The sequence below is a fragment of the Orbicella franksi genome, chromosome 5, assembly GCF_964199315.1.
Source record: "Orbicella franksi chromosome 5, jaOrbFran1.1, whole genome shotgun sequence".
Taxonomy (NCBI): domain Eukaryota; kingdom Metazoa; phylum Cnidaria; class Anthozoa; order Scleractinia; family Merulinidae; genus Orbicella; species Orbicella franksi.
This window is the reverse complement of record NC_138149.1, coordinates 7,519,901-7,535,016: the sequence shown is the minus strand read 5'-3', so window position 1 is coordinate 7,535,016 and position 15,116 is coordinate 7,519,901. Positions and strand designations below refer to the sequence as shown.

General features: G+C 39.1%; 2 protein-coding genes across 9 annotated transcripts in view; both read left to right on the top strand.

The window, feature by feature from the left end:
* The first annotated feature begins 37 nt into the window (after positions 1-37).
* Positions 38-6,921, top strand: LOC145488661 (tetraspanin-31-like). Of its 3 annotated transcripts, none has more exons than XM_081467582.1 (5): positions 38-1,046; positions 2,128-2,295; positions 2,999-3,205; positions 4,732-4,866; positions 5,712-6,921. In XM_081467582.1, exons 1-5 carry the CDS (start codon positions 972-974, stop codon positions 5,784-5,786), a joined length of 660 nt encoding a protein of 219 aa, XP_081323708.1. In that variant the 5' UTR covers positions 38-971; the 3' UTR covers positions 5,787-6,921. The 3 variants fall into 3 exon arrangements, with proteins under 3 accessions (XP_081323708.1, XP_081323706.1, XP_081323707.1); XM_081467580.1 differs by having other exon boundaries at positions 972-1,641; XM_081467581.1 differs by lacking the exon at positions 5,712-6,921 and having other exon boundaries at positions 972-1,641; positions 4,732-5,703.
* A 6,254-nt stretch (positions 6,922-13,175) lies between these two features.
* Positions 13,176-15,116, top strand: part of LOC145488658 (uncharacterized) — a 27,925-nt gene continuing 25,984 nt past the window's right edge. For 4 of the 6 annotated variants that reach the window (XR_014049524.1, XM_081467575.1, XM_081467573.1 and 1 more), the window contains exon 1: positions 13,176-15,116. This exon is cut by the window's right edge. The gene's annotated coding sequence lies outside the window, so the exon portion shown is untranslated. The other 2 variants (XM_081467577.1, XM_081467576.1) reach the window with 1 other exon arrangement.

The following is a 15,116-nucleotide window of genomic DNA, read 5'->3' as shown; positions in this document are numbered from 1 at the left end:
TCCCCCCCCCGCCCACGAGGTGGGGGGACTTTCATATAAAACGGACCGAGGTGCTCGTCAGAAATTTTGAAAAGAACACTAAAAGAGGTAACCCTATTTTGTTGATATGGCTTGAATTTTTTTCATCCCTAGGGGGTACCAATTCTAAAACAGGGCATTATCTCCTGTCAATTTTTTTTTTCGGCTCAATACCCTAAAAGATACCGCGAAAGCTCTCGCTGTGCTGTGAACCTTTTGAGGCTGAACACCCGAAGAGGTACCGTGACAACTTTTTAAATCCTAAAAGGTACAATATATGGTGAGCACTTCCGTGCTTTTTATATAGGATTCCCCCTCCCCCCCAAGGAGATATCCACCTGCAGCCAGGTGGTTTAGCAGCCGGAAGATCAGAGTGCGTTTCTCTGGTTCCGCTCTCGTAATCGCGTTTTTCTCCTAGTTTTTTTGTCCTTAACAGGTTTTAGAAATTTGTAGAATTGTGAGTGTATGTCCTCAGAGAGGGAGGGTATGTTTCTTTTCTGACTGCGTCAATGCCAGAAAAAAAAAAACATGAAGTGTCATCCCCCCAATTACACCCCGAAGCACAATTGCAAACTTGTAAGGAAGCCATAAGGTCGATAAGAAAATGGAAAAAAGAAAACCCATCCTATTTCCGACCCTGCCAGATTACAACTGCTGAAACTACAAACTGCTGAAATTGCGTGTATTTTACTGTCAAATTAGTCGTGACTTCTGCGTGGGTACGGGTGTGGAGCGTCACGTCCAACTTTAGAAGCAGTGTCGTAGACACATCTTGAAAATGCCGCGTGAAGAGCTGCTTTCTAAAACGATCTATGATTGGTTACTTATGAATGACGTCATGTCGTGTGAGAATCGCCATTTTGGATTAGTTTAATCATGTGAGAGCTGCGAGTTGATCGCGGAATCGAAAGAAAGCTTCCGGGAACTTTGCAAATAACGTGTCTTTACGAGACATGGGGAGAACGGGATCTGCAATGCAATTCAGCTGCTATAGGCTGGGACTGATATTCTTCAACATCATTTACATGGTAGGTAGAAGTGGCCCGCGGAACATCACCAGCTTTGCTTACATGTCGCTACAAGATTTAAACATTTCAACTTTCTACCTTATATGAAGACTTCAATCTATCAAACACAAAATTTCAGTGACTTTTCCCATCTTATGATTTATGCCAGTTGAATATGTTGTCTTAAAGTTTCAATGCATGTTTGAAATTGAGAAGAATTCTCGAGATGACCCACAAAAAGTTAAGATGGTCATAAGCGAATGCGTCTATCAATGTAACCCCGAGAGGGGGAGACACGGGGCATTTGACTTTCAGAAGAATTCTCGATCAAAATTTCCTCCGTACAGCCAGAAAAGTAGGGAAAATCCGATCCGATCCCCACCGTAATCATAAGTAATCATCGATATAAATTTCCAAGTTTTTAATTTCCTTCAATGCTCTGTGTATCCCGAGGCAATATGTGGGTTATTGGCCAAGCAGAGAGGTCAAGATGGCTGGATTTTGGCCAAGTTATTTTGTTGCGTGTTTATGGACCGAGAAAGGGTCAGAGAATTCACAATTTTCATGCTGGATTGAACATCTCTGTATAATAAAATGCTTAAAATATCAATTACCGGTACGTGTATCTCTAATCAAGTAATAAGCCAGGATGTATTTTTGAAAAATGTCAATGGTTCACAGCCAATACATACACTTGCAATGCAAGTACGGAAGAGGATTATTTGTTGTTTATCATACACAATTTACACGTACATGTATAAGGACGGTTTTCACCATCATGTCCTTATCCCTAGAAGGGAAATAGGGCATCGCGTTCTCGGTCGCCTTGATCTTCTCTGTTCTTAGCTCATGTACCAGCATCCAGGAAACTTTTGAATCCCATCTCCCACCTTTCCCTCTCCACAGTTTGTCTCCAAGTTTCCCTAAGCCTTCCTCTTTGACATCTTCCTTCCAGGGTCGAAGTTAATGCCACTTTTGGGTGTTAATTTGCATTCCTCCCCACGACCAATCAACTGCCAATGCCTTCGTTTTATCTACTGTGTAATTTCTTTATGGACTGTTTTACAATTTGTTTATTATTACTTTTATTACTTTTTTGCAGATTGTGGGCTTTGTTCTTATCTTATCGCCAGTGTATTCTAAAATAACAGATCTCTTCACAAGTTGGCCTATAGTAGGTGGAACAATAGCATGTGGCGTGTTCATTATGTTGATAGCCTCAGCTGGTATTTATGGAGCAGTTAAGCATCACCAGATTGTTCTGTTTTTTGTATCCTTTAAGTACATGTTGGGAATTCTGGTGTCAAACAAGAAGGTGAATAAAAATACTTACAGTAATTGTATATGAATTGATCATAACTGGGGCTTTCAGCGGCTTCAGTGAGGGTTGGGCACCAAGCAAATTGACCGGCTGTGAGGATGATTTTGCACACGTGGTTTGACCATCTAGAGGAAAGGTTTTTTCATTAAGAAGTTTGGTTCAGAATGTTTTGCCCATGTAATGTGTTACATGTATGTTACTTTTCCATTGCTTCATATCATACAATCGTGTAGTCTGGAAAAAAAGGAAAACTAAAATTAAACTGGTTTGAAATTTTCAGGTGAACTTAAGTTAAATTGAAAACACATCTTGATCTGGTGTAGTTATAATTTAATATTTAACAATTATTGGACAAGGTGGAGCAAAATGTGGCAATTTGTCAGTGGCAGGCAGATCAATCAATTAATCTGCGAGACACTGATAAATCACAATATATTAATCTTAAAATAGCTCTGTATTGTAATATCAATTTTTTTAAATCTCTTTTGTTGTTTGTAATTTTTATTATGATTTACACGGCCCCACTGAAAACCACCAAGGCAAGTGGGCTCCCTGGATAAATATTTTTATTATTATAATTATCGAAAAGAAAATGCACCGAATGATAATTTAGATTTATTTTAGTGAGTTTTCATCCTTAACAAAACATCAGTATATGGCAGTCATGTGTCTCATATTTATCATCCTTTTCTCTGTATCTGTGGCGGCACTTGCAATAACATCAAGCCAACAGAGGACTGTACTGAGGAAGGCCTGGGAATCTTTTAGTAACATAACAAAACAAGATGTTCAAACGTTTGGAGACTGCTGTGGCTTTGAAAACATGAATGTTACCAGCGATCATCCAACTTGTGAAGATGTACGTTTTCAGTTGAACCTCTATTTTAGTCCCAAGATTTTTCTCGATAAAATTCTGTAAATAAAAGCCCTATTAACTAGTCACCTCTATTAAGCAGCCACAGCCACCGTTTGGTCTTTTTCATAGGGTTTTGTGCTCTGCTTACCCCTATAAAGCAGCCACCCAAAATTAAATATTACACTTAGGCCCCATTTGCACCAACCAAATTTGGTAAATTAAATCAGGTTCCGGTTTTTCCTAAATGTTGATCACACTTTGCAGTCATTTTGAGAAGACAAATTTCAAACCACTGTGTTAACATATTTTCATCAAACAGGGTTTTACCTTGTCAAGTTGTGTGTGTACGTTATTACTTAGCATGATCTAATTTTTAACCTTGTTTTGTTAAACCACTTTTAAACATGTTAAACATGTTGGTGTGAACAGGGTATTAGTTTGGCCTTGTTTGGAAAAGGCGATGACAGATACATGTACAGCTGTAAGATTCAAAAATAGAGAGTGAAGACTAAAAACATTCAATTACATTTTTGTTTGGTCCTACCCGATTCCATGTACTGTAGCTTTATAGCGTGTTTGTATTCAAACAGAGTAGTTGATCTTTTTACCAAGCCTCAGGCTACTGTAATTCCTAACTGTCAAACCCCTATTGAGCAGCCACCTCCCATAATTTTCCTCGAGGGTGGCCGCTTAGTAGGGGTTTGATTGTATTTTCAAAATGTATATATACAGTCAACTCTCGCCTTGCGGACACCCTGCTATTAAGGACACTCGCTATTACAGATAAAATCCAGATCTCCAGCAAGAGCTATAGAGCTATTACGGACTTTCACCGTTACGGAATTACAGACACTTCATGGTAACGAAACGACAATTTTATTGTTTTCATTGACTGTCGATAAAGTGGACACCATGTACTTCTCATATAACATAATTATGTAGAATTACAGCCTGCTGTTCATCATTTGTCAGAATACACTTCAAAAGACCTCTGGAATGTTTATTTTCGCATCAATTCTTTTTTGTCTTCACAGACATTGTCTATGTTATTTATTGCATGTTAAGGGCATTTTTTATCTCACACCCAACTATTATGGACTCGCACTATTACGGACACTGAATGATTTCCCTGAGCATGTCTGCTGTAACGAGAGTTGACTGTACAATGAAAGTTCTTGTCAGCGACCACCTTGTGAATTCAAAAGAGTAGTCTGACCTACATGTACAGCTGGTCACTTGTGAGAAATTGTAAGTGATCAGCCACCGAAAGAACAGAGGGTGGTCTCTTAATGGGAGGCTTTGGTTATATAAATGCATGTATATAACAATACTGGAACATTTTTTTTAGTGTAAGACCTACAGATTGTTTTGTTTTCTACAGAGTGAAAATATCCTAGACAGATGATTGTGACAAAAAGCGGAGACCTTACATTATTTTGTATTTATCCAAACATAGATATGTTATTTTATCCTTGCATGAAGGTTACAGAGCTTTAATTACTCGCTGTAATTTTTTTTTATCTTTCCAGCTTACATGTTGCAAGAAAAAGCAGTATGTTTGTCCAGATACCTGTCAGCCTTGCTTTCACTATTTAAAGGATCATGGTCTGGGGACTCTAAAGAATGCAGTGGGAGGAGTCGGTCTTTTCTTCAGTTTAATGATGGTGAGTCTATCTGACAGCATTCTATAAATTTCCCTGCTGTGTATCAGTTATGTGTTATAATCAGAATTACAGTATTAGCAGCCACTGGCCTGATGCAGACTTCAAATGATTACTCTGATTTCAGTAGCATGAAGGGACTACCCCCTACCCCCCTACCCCCAACCTGGATGGGATTCTAGTTCATTGCCTGATTATCCCTCAGCATATTCACCGGGATACATAAAATTTTGTAAACATGCCTGGCTGGGAAAAAGCACCGTGAGAGTAAAATGTCTAGCCCAAAAGAAGAACGCAACAATCCTGGCTAAACTCGCAAAAACAATGAGGTCAATATCCAGCCAGACTGACTGAACAAGCTTGGTCAATAAAGAATTTATTAGTTTTCGTGGAAGGTTTTCTTGCGGGACACAGCAGGTAGTCCTGAATGGGCAAGCTAGCATCATCTTGCCCACTCGGGGAACCAATCACAGTGCAGGATTTGGTTCATCTTCCCCACTCATGGAGCTAGCCATATAATAACAAGAGATATTAAAATTAACATAATTCGACATTTTGACATGTCACGCATCATTGTCAAAAATGAAAATTTTTAAAAATGTCAAAGTTGAGTTTTGAATATTATTAGATGGCATTCCTGTGTGCGTGATTATATAAAAAATCATGCTAATGGTATAGCTTCACGTCACTGATTGGACTCGATTTGGACAATGCTACATGTATTCTATTAGCATTTTAATTCGAATTGTCAAATTACACTAATGTTAATATTTCTTGTTAAATGCTGACCATCTGACTCTTACCATCTGATCTCATGATATTATTTTGCCCATTTTTCTCTTTTTCAGTTTGTGGGAATTTACCTGGCTTTCAGATATCGGCACCTGAAAGATCCTAGAGCTAATCCCAGTGCGTTTCTGTGACGTCACCATAGATGGGTTTTGCAGGCTGTCTAGCATCTGCCTGTGTCAGGCTGACTTCAGAATAAGATCTAATAATTATTGGATGATCTGTGAACAGCCGTCTGTCTCTCCCTTCTTGATTGAAATATTGGTTGAATAGTTCTGTCCTTACCCCAGCTTTACTCCCCACACGGGGTTGGACATGAAAACATGCCCTTCGTTAATGGTGTGTGGGTGTCTCTGTGGAAACCCTTTGGGAAAAAAACATTGTGTTAAGCTCACCTACTTCTGGTCCCAGTTAAGCTGCAGTACAACATAATACACAATGGCCCTATGGCCATGGCATTTAATTTGATTCATTGACTGAAAATTAGAGAACAGATGGCTGTTCACAAACTTATTACCATCACTAGAGATTGCTCTGACAGTTGGCACTGAGATTTTGATTGTTCATGTTGTGGTTGGAGAATTTTAGTTTTGCTGGTATCTGTTCTCAGAGAAACTGATTAATGTATTAAACTTAAATTTCATGTTGAAAATTCACAGCTAATTTAGTAGAGATTTTAAAGAATTTTCCAGTGGTCATTGTTAATACTGTTTAAATTCCTGTTTTTAAAGGAGCAGCATGGTACAGTTATATTTTATAATAATTATTGAGTCATTTTTGTAATGTACAAAAATCCTGTTGGGGATAAAATTAAAACACTAATTCACCATACAGGTAGTAAAAACATGCATGTAAAAGTTGGCTCAGATTGAGAAGGATTCAGAAAGATTTTAATCAAAGAACTTGGAAGAATGGCTAATCTTGGCAAAGTTTTTGAAGGTACCCGTTCATTGCATAGCTGCCCTTTCTTGGTTTCTATTCATGCCTGTTACTATTAGATGAACACAGTTATCATGACTTATGTTTTGGAGTTTTCTGGAATCATTTTGGAATCATTGTCAGTTATATAATTTCTTTTTTTCTTTCTTTCTGCATTATTCTAGTTTTAGAACATATTTTATTCCTTTAATTATGTGACTAATGATATATTTAGAACAGGACCTCTCTGTATATCACCAGTGGGTGAGAGAGCTTCCTGTAATAAATATTATTATTATTATTATTATTATTATTATTATTATTATTATTATTATTATTATTACAGCATTTTGTAAAGCTTAGCTCTAGTTTTTGTCACAATAAGCACTCCTTTTTCATTATTATTATTATTATTATTATTATTATTATTATTATTCTGTCAATGGCATTGTGCACATTTACAAACAGAAGAGAAAGAGCATTATTATATTGACACAAATTCATATGAAACTACACCCAGGGCCCAAGTGACGTATTTCCATATCCTCACCAGTGAGGATATTGATGATGTCACTTCTTACTTTTTCATGGTTGTTTGTGCAAACAGTCAGTTTGTCTATAGATAATAAAAAGAACATTACACAGTTCTTGGATATATGAATTTTATTTTCTTGTGTTAAAAAACAATATTTTACTCGCTGCACTCATTTGCAAAATATTGTTTTTACCTCTCGAAAATAAAATTCATATCTTCGTGCCGTTGTGTTATATTTATATATCTCTGAAATTCGGTAATTTTTGTCATTTAAGCCTGGATCAAACAGTTTAGCAGTGTAAGTTTAAGGAAACGTGAAAACCAAAACCAGTCTTTTAATAATTCAGTAGCACTAAATGTAGTTTCTGCAATAGATTGAGTTTCAATCGGGTATTGAAAGTGATCAGGCAATTACTTTGGTTTTGGTTTTGGTTTTGCTACGTTTTGAGATTGGCTGAGTAGTCTAATTGGTAAGTAATTGGTTTGGATTTGGTTTTACAATACTCAATTGAAAACCGCTCTGTGAAAGAAGTTAGGTATGTTTTCATCTAAATACAATATCGGCAAAATTGTAAGGATTTGTACAAGCTTCACGTGGGTACCTTCATTTACACAGTGGTTTTGCCAAAATATATCAAGGTTATAGAGTAATGACATGATGTTTCTTTTTAGTCATAATCTATAAGAAAGGAAACAAAGGTTGTTGTTACACGTTGTTCCCTTCAAGAGAAGACTGGGAACATTTTCAAATAGCTAAACCAAGTTTGGTGATATTGTTGGTATAGGTGAGCAAATATTAAGGAATAATTTAACATACTTTTTGTCAAAATCCTGATAATTAAAATATATTAAACTAATGAGTGCAATAATTATTTCCTAAAACTGAGAGCCCTGTTTTTTGTCTGTCACCACTGGGTCACTATGTAACACCTTGTCCCCAAGCCCCTGCCATGCTGCTTCATCTTGGCTGCCTGCCTCCAGCCTTCCCCCCCGGGGGGACTCTCCTATAAAAATGACGGGGGGGCTCATCGTACCTCTTAGGGGTTAAAAACGCGGTTTTGCTACCTCTTAGCGTGTTCAGCCTGAAGAGGTTCACAGCGAGAGCTTTTGCTGTACCTTTTAGGGTATTGATCCAAAAACATATGACAGGAGATAATGCGTTGTTTTGGAATTGGTATCTCTTTATACGGATGAACAAAATTTAAGCCACGCCCACAAAACAGGATCTTGGTACCTCTTAGGGGCTCTTTTCAAAATTTCCGACGAGCACCCCCGTCCTTTTTATACAGAAGTCCCCCAGGGCAATCAGCTAAGCAATTATTTAAAATATCTTAAGCTTTGGGCATTATGGCAAGTTATATGCTTGCAAACGCTTCAATGATAAAAAGTCTTCGAATCAGATCTGGTCTCTTGTATCTGAGCATTTTTGTAGGGACCTCGCTGCGCTCGGTCTGTATTGCTACGACATCAGGCCATTATTCCCCAGTACGGCCCTTGCACTCGGTTAGTTGGAGGTTAATATTTTGCAGTATTTTATAAGAATATCGAGGCTGAAATTTGCAAAATTTTAAGAATCTTCTTGGAATAACCCCAAGGCTGAGGTTTTGAAAAGAATGCAATTTTGCGTATTGAAAATTTGTAATTAAAATACAATACAATTGTATATGTTTTTAACTGAACCGTGAAAAATTCTTCCTTTCTCTCAACGGCAAAACTAAAACAAACAGTACTAGCCGTATGTTTGACGCTAATATCGTTTCTGCCTTAAGTTGTGTCTTTTCATACCAGGCCTTAAATCCTTCAGTCTGGCTCCGAAATTACTTTAATGCCATCAAAGTCATTGAAATCCGCCGTAGGAAAAAAGATGGTGACTGTACATTTACCCATAACTCTTAGCGCACGGAAACTAAAACAACGCTGATAAAAACGCACAGAAACGTTCTAAATCCTTCAAACCTAACATGCGCAATGTCGATAGTGCAGTGACAAATACTGCAAAAATCTGGCTTTCCTTGTACTCTACGGGCTGTATTAGGCTCGCATGGTATTGTAGTAAAATGTATAGCTCACATCTTTTTTCCTACGGAGGATTGTGGGACAGATGATCTGAAGTTGTGTTGTCATAGTCTGCTTTGTATTCCTGTAATCTAGGAACATTCCTAGAAATTAAACTGAACGACAAAACTCTCAAGCTACAAAGACATGTTTCGACAGAACCTACTGTCATCCTCAGTTGATTAATGTACAAAACGTTGGAAGTTGAATTTATGAAAAGTAGAAAAATGCTAATCAGTGTGACAACAAAATGAAGCAAAGTGTGAACTTGTGAGAATTATAAGGATACTTTTAGATTTACATGGAGTAATTGTTGATTCAAAGAGGGTTGGTCTCTTTGAATATGAATGTGTTCGCCCTTCACTCCTGCTCTGGAGCATAAGCTGTCAACAGTCTCGCTCCATAGCCTCCTGTCGTGTCCATCCATCTCTAACTGATACCAACTCTTGCCTGTGGACTTGATCCCTGCGTCTAGCGAACGTCTCCAGCACCGGGGTTCGAAAGCCGGTCAACTTAACACTAACCCAGGATTAAAATTTAACCGAAGTGTTCATGTTTCTTGTATAAAAATGTTTTTTGCTGCTCACGTTTTGTGTATATAGTTTGAGCTTAGTCAAACTCAAAACCGGAAGAACAAACAATATAAAAGAGAAAACCTCACCGAAAAGTTAACGAAACTGAAATCAAAATTCTTGCCATTACTGGGTTAGCTCAGTTATAACTGGGCTTTGAACAGTCCAGCCCTGTGTTTGGTGGACGACCTCTCTTTTGCCTCCCTCGAGGATTCCAGGTCAAAGCTTGCCTGGTGATGCTACAAGAAGGCTTCTGCAGGGTGAGACCAAGCCATTGCCATTTCCATCTCGGGATAACTTCCTCCACTGAGGTTTGCCCAGATCTCTGCCATAGTTCATTTTTACTGGCTCTATCTAACCATATCAACTGTAAAATCCTACGCAGGCAATTTTCGATGAAAACTTGGAGCTTCTTTGTCGATGCCTTTGTTGATCCCCAAGTCTCCCACCATAAAATAAAACAGGCTCAGTAATGTTGGCATTAAAGAGCCTCAGTTTGGTTTGTGTGGTAATGTTCCTTGAGCTCCAGATATTTCTCATGGCAGCAAAGGTTGTGCGTGCCTTTTGGAGTCTAATTTTGATGTCCGCATCTGTACCTCCTAGCTTGTCGATGGTAGTACCGATGTAACTAAAAGATTCCACGTCCTCAAGTGGCTCCCCCCCAAGGCTGACTTGATGTTCAGCTGTTGTATTCAGTCTCAAGATCTTAGTCTTGTTAGACTGTTGACACCCTCTCTATTTATACTGACACGCGAAAGAAAAAGCGAGCGAAGCAAGCGCGAAGCACGCGGGGCGGAGTGCGCGGGATGTCTGTGGATGTTCAGCCCCAGTTGTGCAGAGCTGTTGTCCAGGTCTGATGTTTTCTCCTGCAACTGCCGTAAGTTATGCGAAAGGAGAGCCAAGTCATCAGCATGTCAACAGTGCCCACTGTATTCCGTTTCTCTTGTTTGCTGTAGTCGTCCTCAGTAAACCAGTCAGTAGCCAGCAGGAACAGGAAAGGTGATAGGAGACATCCCTGCCTGACTCTGCTGACTCCAGTAAGAACCTCAAAGCCAGCGGAGATCTTGCCAGCATGTGTGACTTAGCATGTCATGCCCTCATAGGTGTTGCGAACTAGGGTGACAAATTTCCCAGGAATCACATAATGACTCATAAGCTCCCACTGGAGTCTCGAGCTCCCCGGCCATGCTGTAGAAAGCTTTTTCGTAATCCACCAAGTTGACGCATAGGAAGAATTCCATTCGATGGACTGCTCTACGATAATTCGTAGAGTAGCCATCTGGTACGTACGTACAGGATCTTTCTGTCTATCAACTTTATTGGTCACAAAATTACAATATAATTAAAAGAAGAAAAGGACCAATAGGAATTGCGCGAACGGGAAAATAAAGTTACCCATGCGAGGCGCAACCCTAAAAGCTAGTAAGAATGGTGATAGAAAATCTTAAATTTGATAAAAATTACAATAAAATCTAATAATTACTTATAGTTAAAAATTATAGTTAAATCAATTAATTACAATAGTTAAAAACAAGATGCGGATAATATTAGTCACAGAAAATTAAGAGCGGTGGCAAGGGCAGTTACGGAAGAGGAACCAGGAGCAGGGCATGTCAATATCATAGGTAGTGTCCAGTAAAGTAAAATAAGTGGCGCGCTTGTCTACGGAAGCCAGCTTGGTTGTCTCTAAGCTTATCGTCCACAGCAGTCCTCAGTCTCTCCAAGATGACTCTACGAAGAACCTTTGAATATGAATAGCCTCTTTTATCTTAAGTTGGAACCTACTGGAGGCGTGATCCAAAACATGAAATAATCCGCTGAACATAAGTGCGTCAATGTTCAGAATTCTACAGATGTTTGAAAGTCTGAGAGGCCTTATAACTGGATAAATGCTCTCTCACACGCGTGGAAAAATGCCGGGCCGTTTCGCCGACGTAACAGGCATTACAGCCCGCACATAAGAATATGAAAGAATTGAACAAATTTTGACTCTTCTAGCCGGTTCAACCCGGTCAAAGGTTATAGGCGGACATACCCGGCTTGACTATGTTTTTCGTGTGAACACTGAAAAAGCCGGGTTACCCTTCGCTTTCTCTCGCCGCGTTTCTCCCCTATTTTTCGCTTGCCGTTTTTCGCTATAGGTCCAAACAATTGTGATACAAATTATAGGAAGAAGTCAATCGAAAATAGTTAAACTTTGCACAAGGACTATGAGCTTCAGTGTTATTTTTGTCCATTTTGTCGACCGATCATTTTTGGTAGTGCATCCGGACCAAGAAAATATGACACACAATACTACACCATATCCGAATCCGCCTATATCGTATAAAATTAAAGGTCTGAACGAATTTCGTCCGGAAGGGCTGAAACGATAACACACGTTAGAGTTTGGTGTCATTTTATACCGCTCGACAAGAAAGTTGTGTGAGCAACGAGAGACTACACAAGGGAAACGTTTGTGTGCCACTTAATGAAGGTCGTCATAAAGACCTAACTGAATTCAAAAGCCACGTTATATCTTTTACAGACATAAAAACGTTGCCGCACAGAAAAGGATTTGCAGGTGTAAAGCTTTGACACAAATATTGCCTGTATATTAGAGTATGGCAAAGGTGGCTTAGGCGTCTTCTTAATTCGTATACACGATCTCTGCCAACTTAGCCTGTGAACAGACTCCCGATTGTGTTATAGGAGAATAATGGAAATGTTTAACAAAACGAGCGGCTTGTCGTTGTGCACCTTAGATCTGGATGTCATGAATTTCCCTTTAGGTATACGAATCACATACCTTGATATTCGATAGTAAATTGTATACCCAAGATCTGGATGTCATGAATTTCCTTTCGTTGGGTATGTTGAGTTTTTCTTACATGTGTTCCAGGTTCCTTCTGATAAATCCGAAAGTAAAAGTAAGTAAAGCAAAACTTTATTTAGCTACCGGGTCAGCCTTCGTGATAATGCTAGTGACATATAACGAATATTAAACTTGATCGAGGTACTTAAAGAGTTCCACTCCTAAAATTTGATTTTTTTACGGTGTTTATTTATGGTGCAGTTCTCCTTTGCGCGGGACCTCCCCCGATTTTAATTAATATCATTTCTTTGGACTCATTGAAAAAACGCTGAGGTTTTAGAGCCATATGCATCCTGGATAAATTCAATTTTACAAGGCGTTCTCCTCGGCGTCGCCGTCGTCATTGTTAAAATCCCTATATTTGCATCTCGGATGGTGGAAGGTCGATACACTTGTTTAGCGACAGGGGTCTGTCATCCTAAGTGGCTGCTTTGTGCTTTGCTCATGTTTTATCCCAAGACCAGTCAACCGCAGATGGGTGTAGCGTGTAAAAACCGTAAAAAAATCACAGTAAATTGCAGCTCCTTGCCAAGGTTCTTTTTAATTAAGCGATTAAGTTGTCGAGCGTTTCGGTAGGAAGTTTTTCCCTCCTGCTGAAACAATCTCGTTTACATTACTTCACCGATGCAATACCTTTTCATTTTCCCCAATTCTACACGGCAATCGTTTGCATCTTCTTCTTCAGTATAGTCCAGAATGTTTATTGTTGTTATACCATTTTGTACACTTGTTCGATCTTACAGATATATTTCACTCATCTGAAAAATGTGATCCCTTCCAGATATTCAACATCAGTTCTTAGGCCCAGTTCCTCAGCTTGGTAATAACAATTCTTAACAAGTGTAAGATGCAAGTGCTATACATCTGTAGCGTAATAATTCTGTGGTGTACCTCATTTTGCAATCGTCTAGCCCGCATTTCCTAACCTTTGGTTACTCCTAGTTATATTCTCATGAAGAATCAAGTGGTCTTAAGATATCTTGGAACAAGTAAATTGACTATCACTATTCAGCCAACGCATATGCGTTGGCTGTTGGGCTGGCGTTACATATCTTCGCTACACAGTGCTGACGAGCCCCAAGAAGGGCGAAACAGCTGTCCACTGTTGCGATCCTACTTTATCGATTCTTGTCATGTTGGTGTCTCGAAACGTTTTTCACGTAGTATCAGCCTTGCAGTCTATTGTTCGAACGGATACCGTAAGGAACGTTTTCGCGTGATAGGTCACATATTTGTTCTTTTAACAACGCTTTTAGGGTCGAAAAAGTAAAATTGGCGATGTACTTACTTCCTTTTACGTGACGCGTGATTTTTTGAAAAAATTCTCCGTGATGCGTGATTTAATAGAAAAATTCAGCGTGATGCGTGATTGGTACCCCACCTTTGCCACCCTCTTAGTAGTTAACGACGTCAATGGAAACTTGAGACGTAATCGGAGCTTCATAACAGACGAGATAATATTTGGAACTGTAAAGCGCCTTCGCTTCAGTTGTCGCTTCACTCAAATCCCTTCTAAACGACTAAAAAAGACACAGGAACGCAGGTAAATAACAGTACATTTATTGTTATTGCTGATAAAGTGTTCGGGGCCCCAGTGTTAAGAACGACTATACCGTAAGTCGACGTGACTATCTGATAATTAGATTAGTCTTGTTTATCCCTAAAATTTCCATAAAACAAAATCGTTCCTCTTCGATTTCCATCAGATGCTTAACTTTATTCCATTCATCTCCAGCAGTTAGTAAAAATACACATCTTTCTTATATTTTCGAGGGAACGAGGGTATCTCGCTGCACACTTCAGTAGGCGAGGAAAACAAAAGTATCATGTTACAAACGTCGGCGTGAAAAGTAAAATTGTCACATTTGCCACTTCCGCGTATTATTGAATTTAAAATGACCGAAACTCAGCGTAAAGGCTGGTTTCACCAGAGCATAAGCACAAGCACAAGCCTAAGCATAAGCACAAGTGAAAACAGCCACGACATAAACACAAGCATAAGCAGAAACATAAGAAGAACGAACCCACTTAATTGTCTTGTGCAGTTTTCACTATTAACGCGCTCAACATAAGCATTAGCATAAGCACAAGAAAAACGAACTGGTTCGTTTTTCTTGTGCTTATGCTTATGCATAAATTGCGCTCTGCGCTATCTGAGATTGTCTCACTATTTGTTGCTTTTTGGCTAGTTTTGCCTTTCGGAAAGGAAGAATTTTGTCTGTTTACTTTAATAGACAGATAAATTCTTCGCTGGCACGTAATGTCATCATGCTGTAAAATCGGGCAGAACTAAAGAGACACCAAAGTTTATATCCTCATCAGGCATAAGGGGTGCTAAATTTACATCTGTTTACAACTTTTCAGCTCAGTAGCCCGCTTTGTCTGGAAACCAGAGCATTTTGAATTTCAGAGTTTTGCATATCGCGGTCCGTGACATATTAGGCACCTTAAGATATCAGGACGGGACGAGCTAGGACGGCTACCGGAAGTAAATTAACTCAACCGGGCATGCGCACGAGAAATCTCGACT

What these genes read in the sequence shown, in the direction of transcription:
- LOC145488661 (XM_081467580.1), top strand. Translation starts at nt 1,516, where the DNA reads ATGGCTGGATTTTGGCCAAGTTATTTTGTTGCGTGTTTATGGACCGAG. An exon ending in ATCATCCAACTTGTGAAGAT is followed by an intron (nt 3,206 to 4,731) that starts GTACGTTTTCAG and finishes TTATCTTTCCAG; the next exon opens with CTTACATGTTGCAAGAAAAA. An exon ending in TTTTCTTCAGTTTAATGATG is followed by an intron (nt 4,867 to 5,711) that starts GTGAGTCTATCT and finishes TCTCTTTTTCAG; the next exon opens with TTTGTGGGAATTTACCTGGC.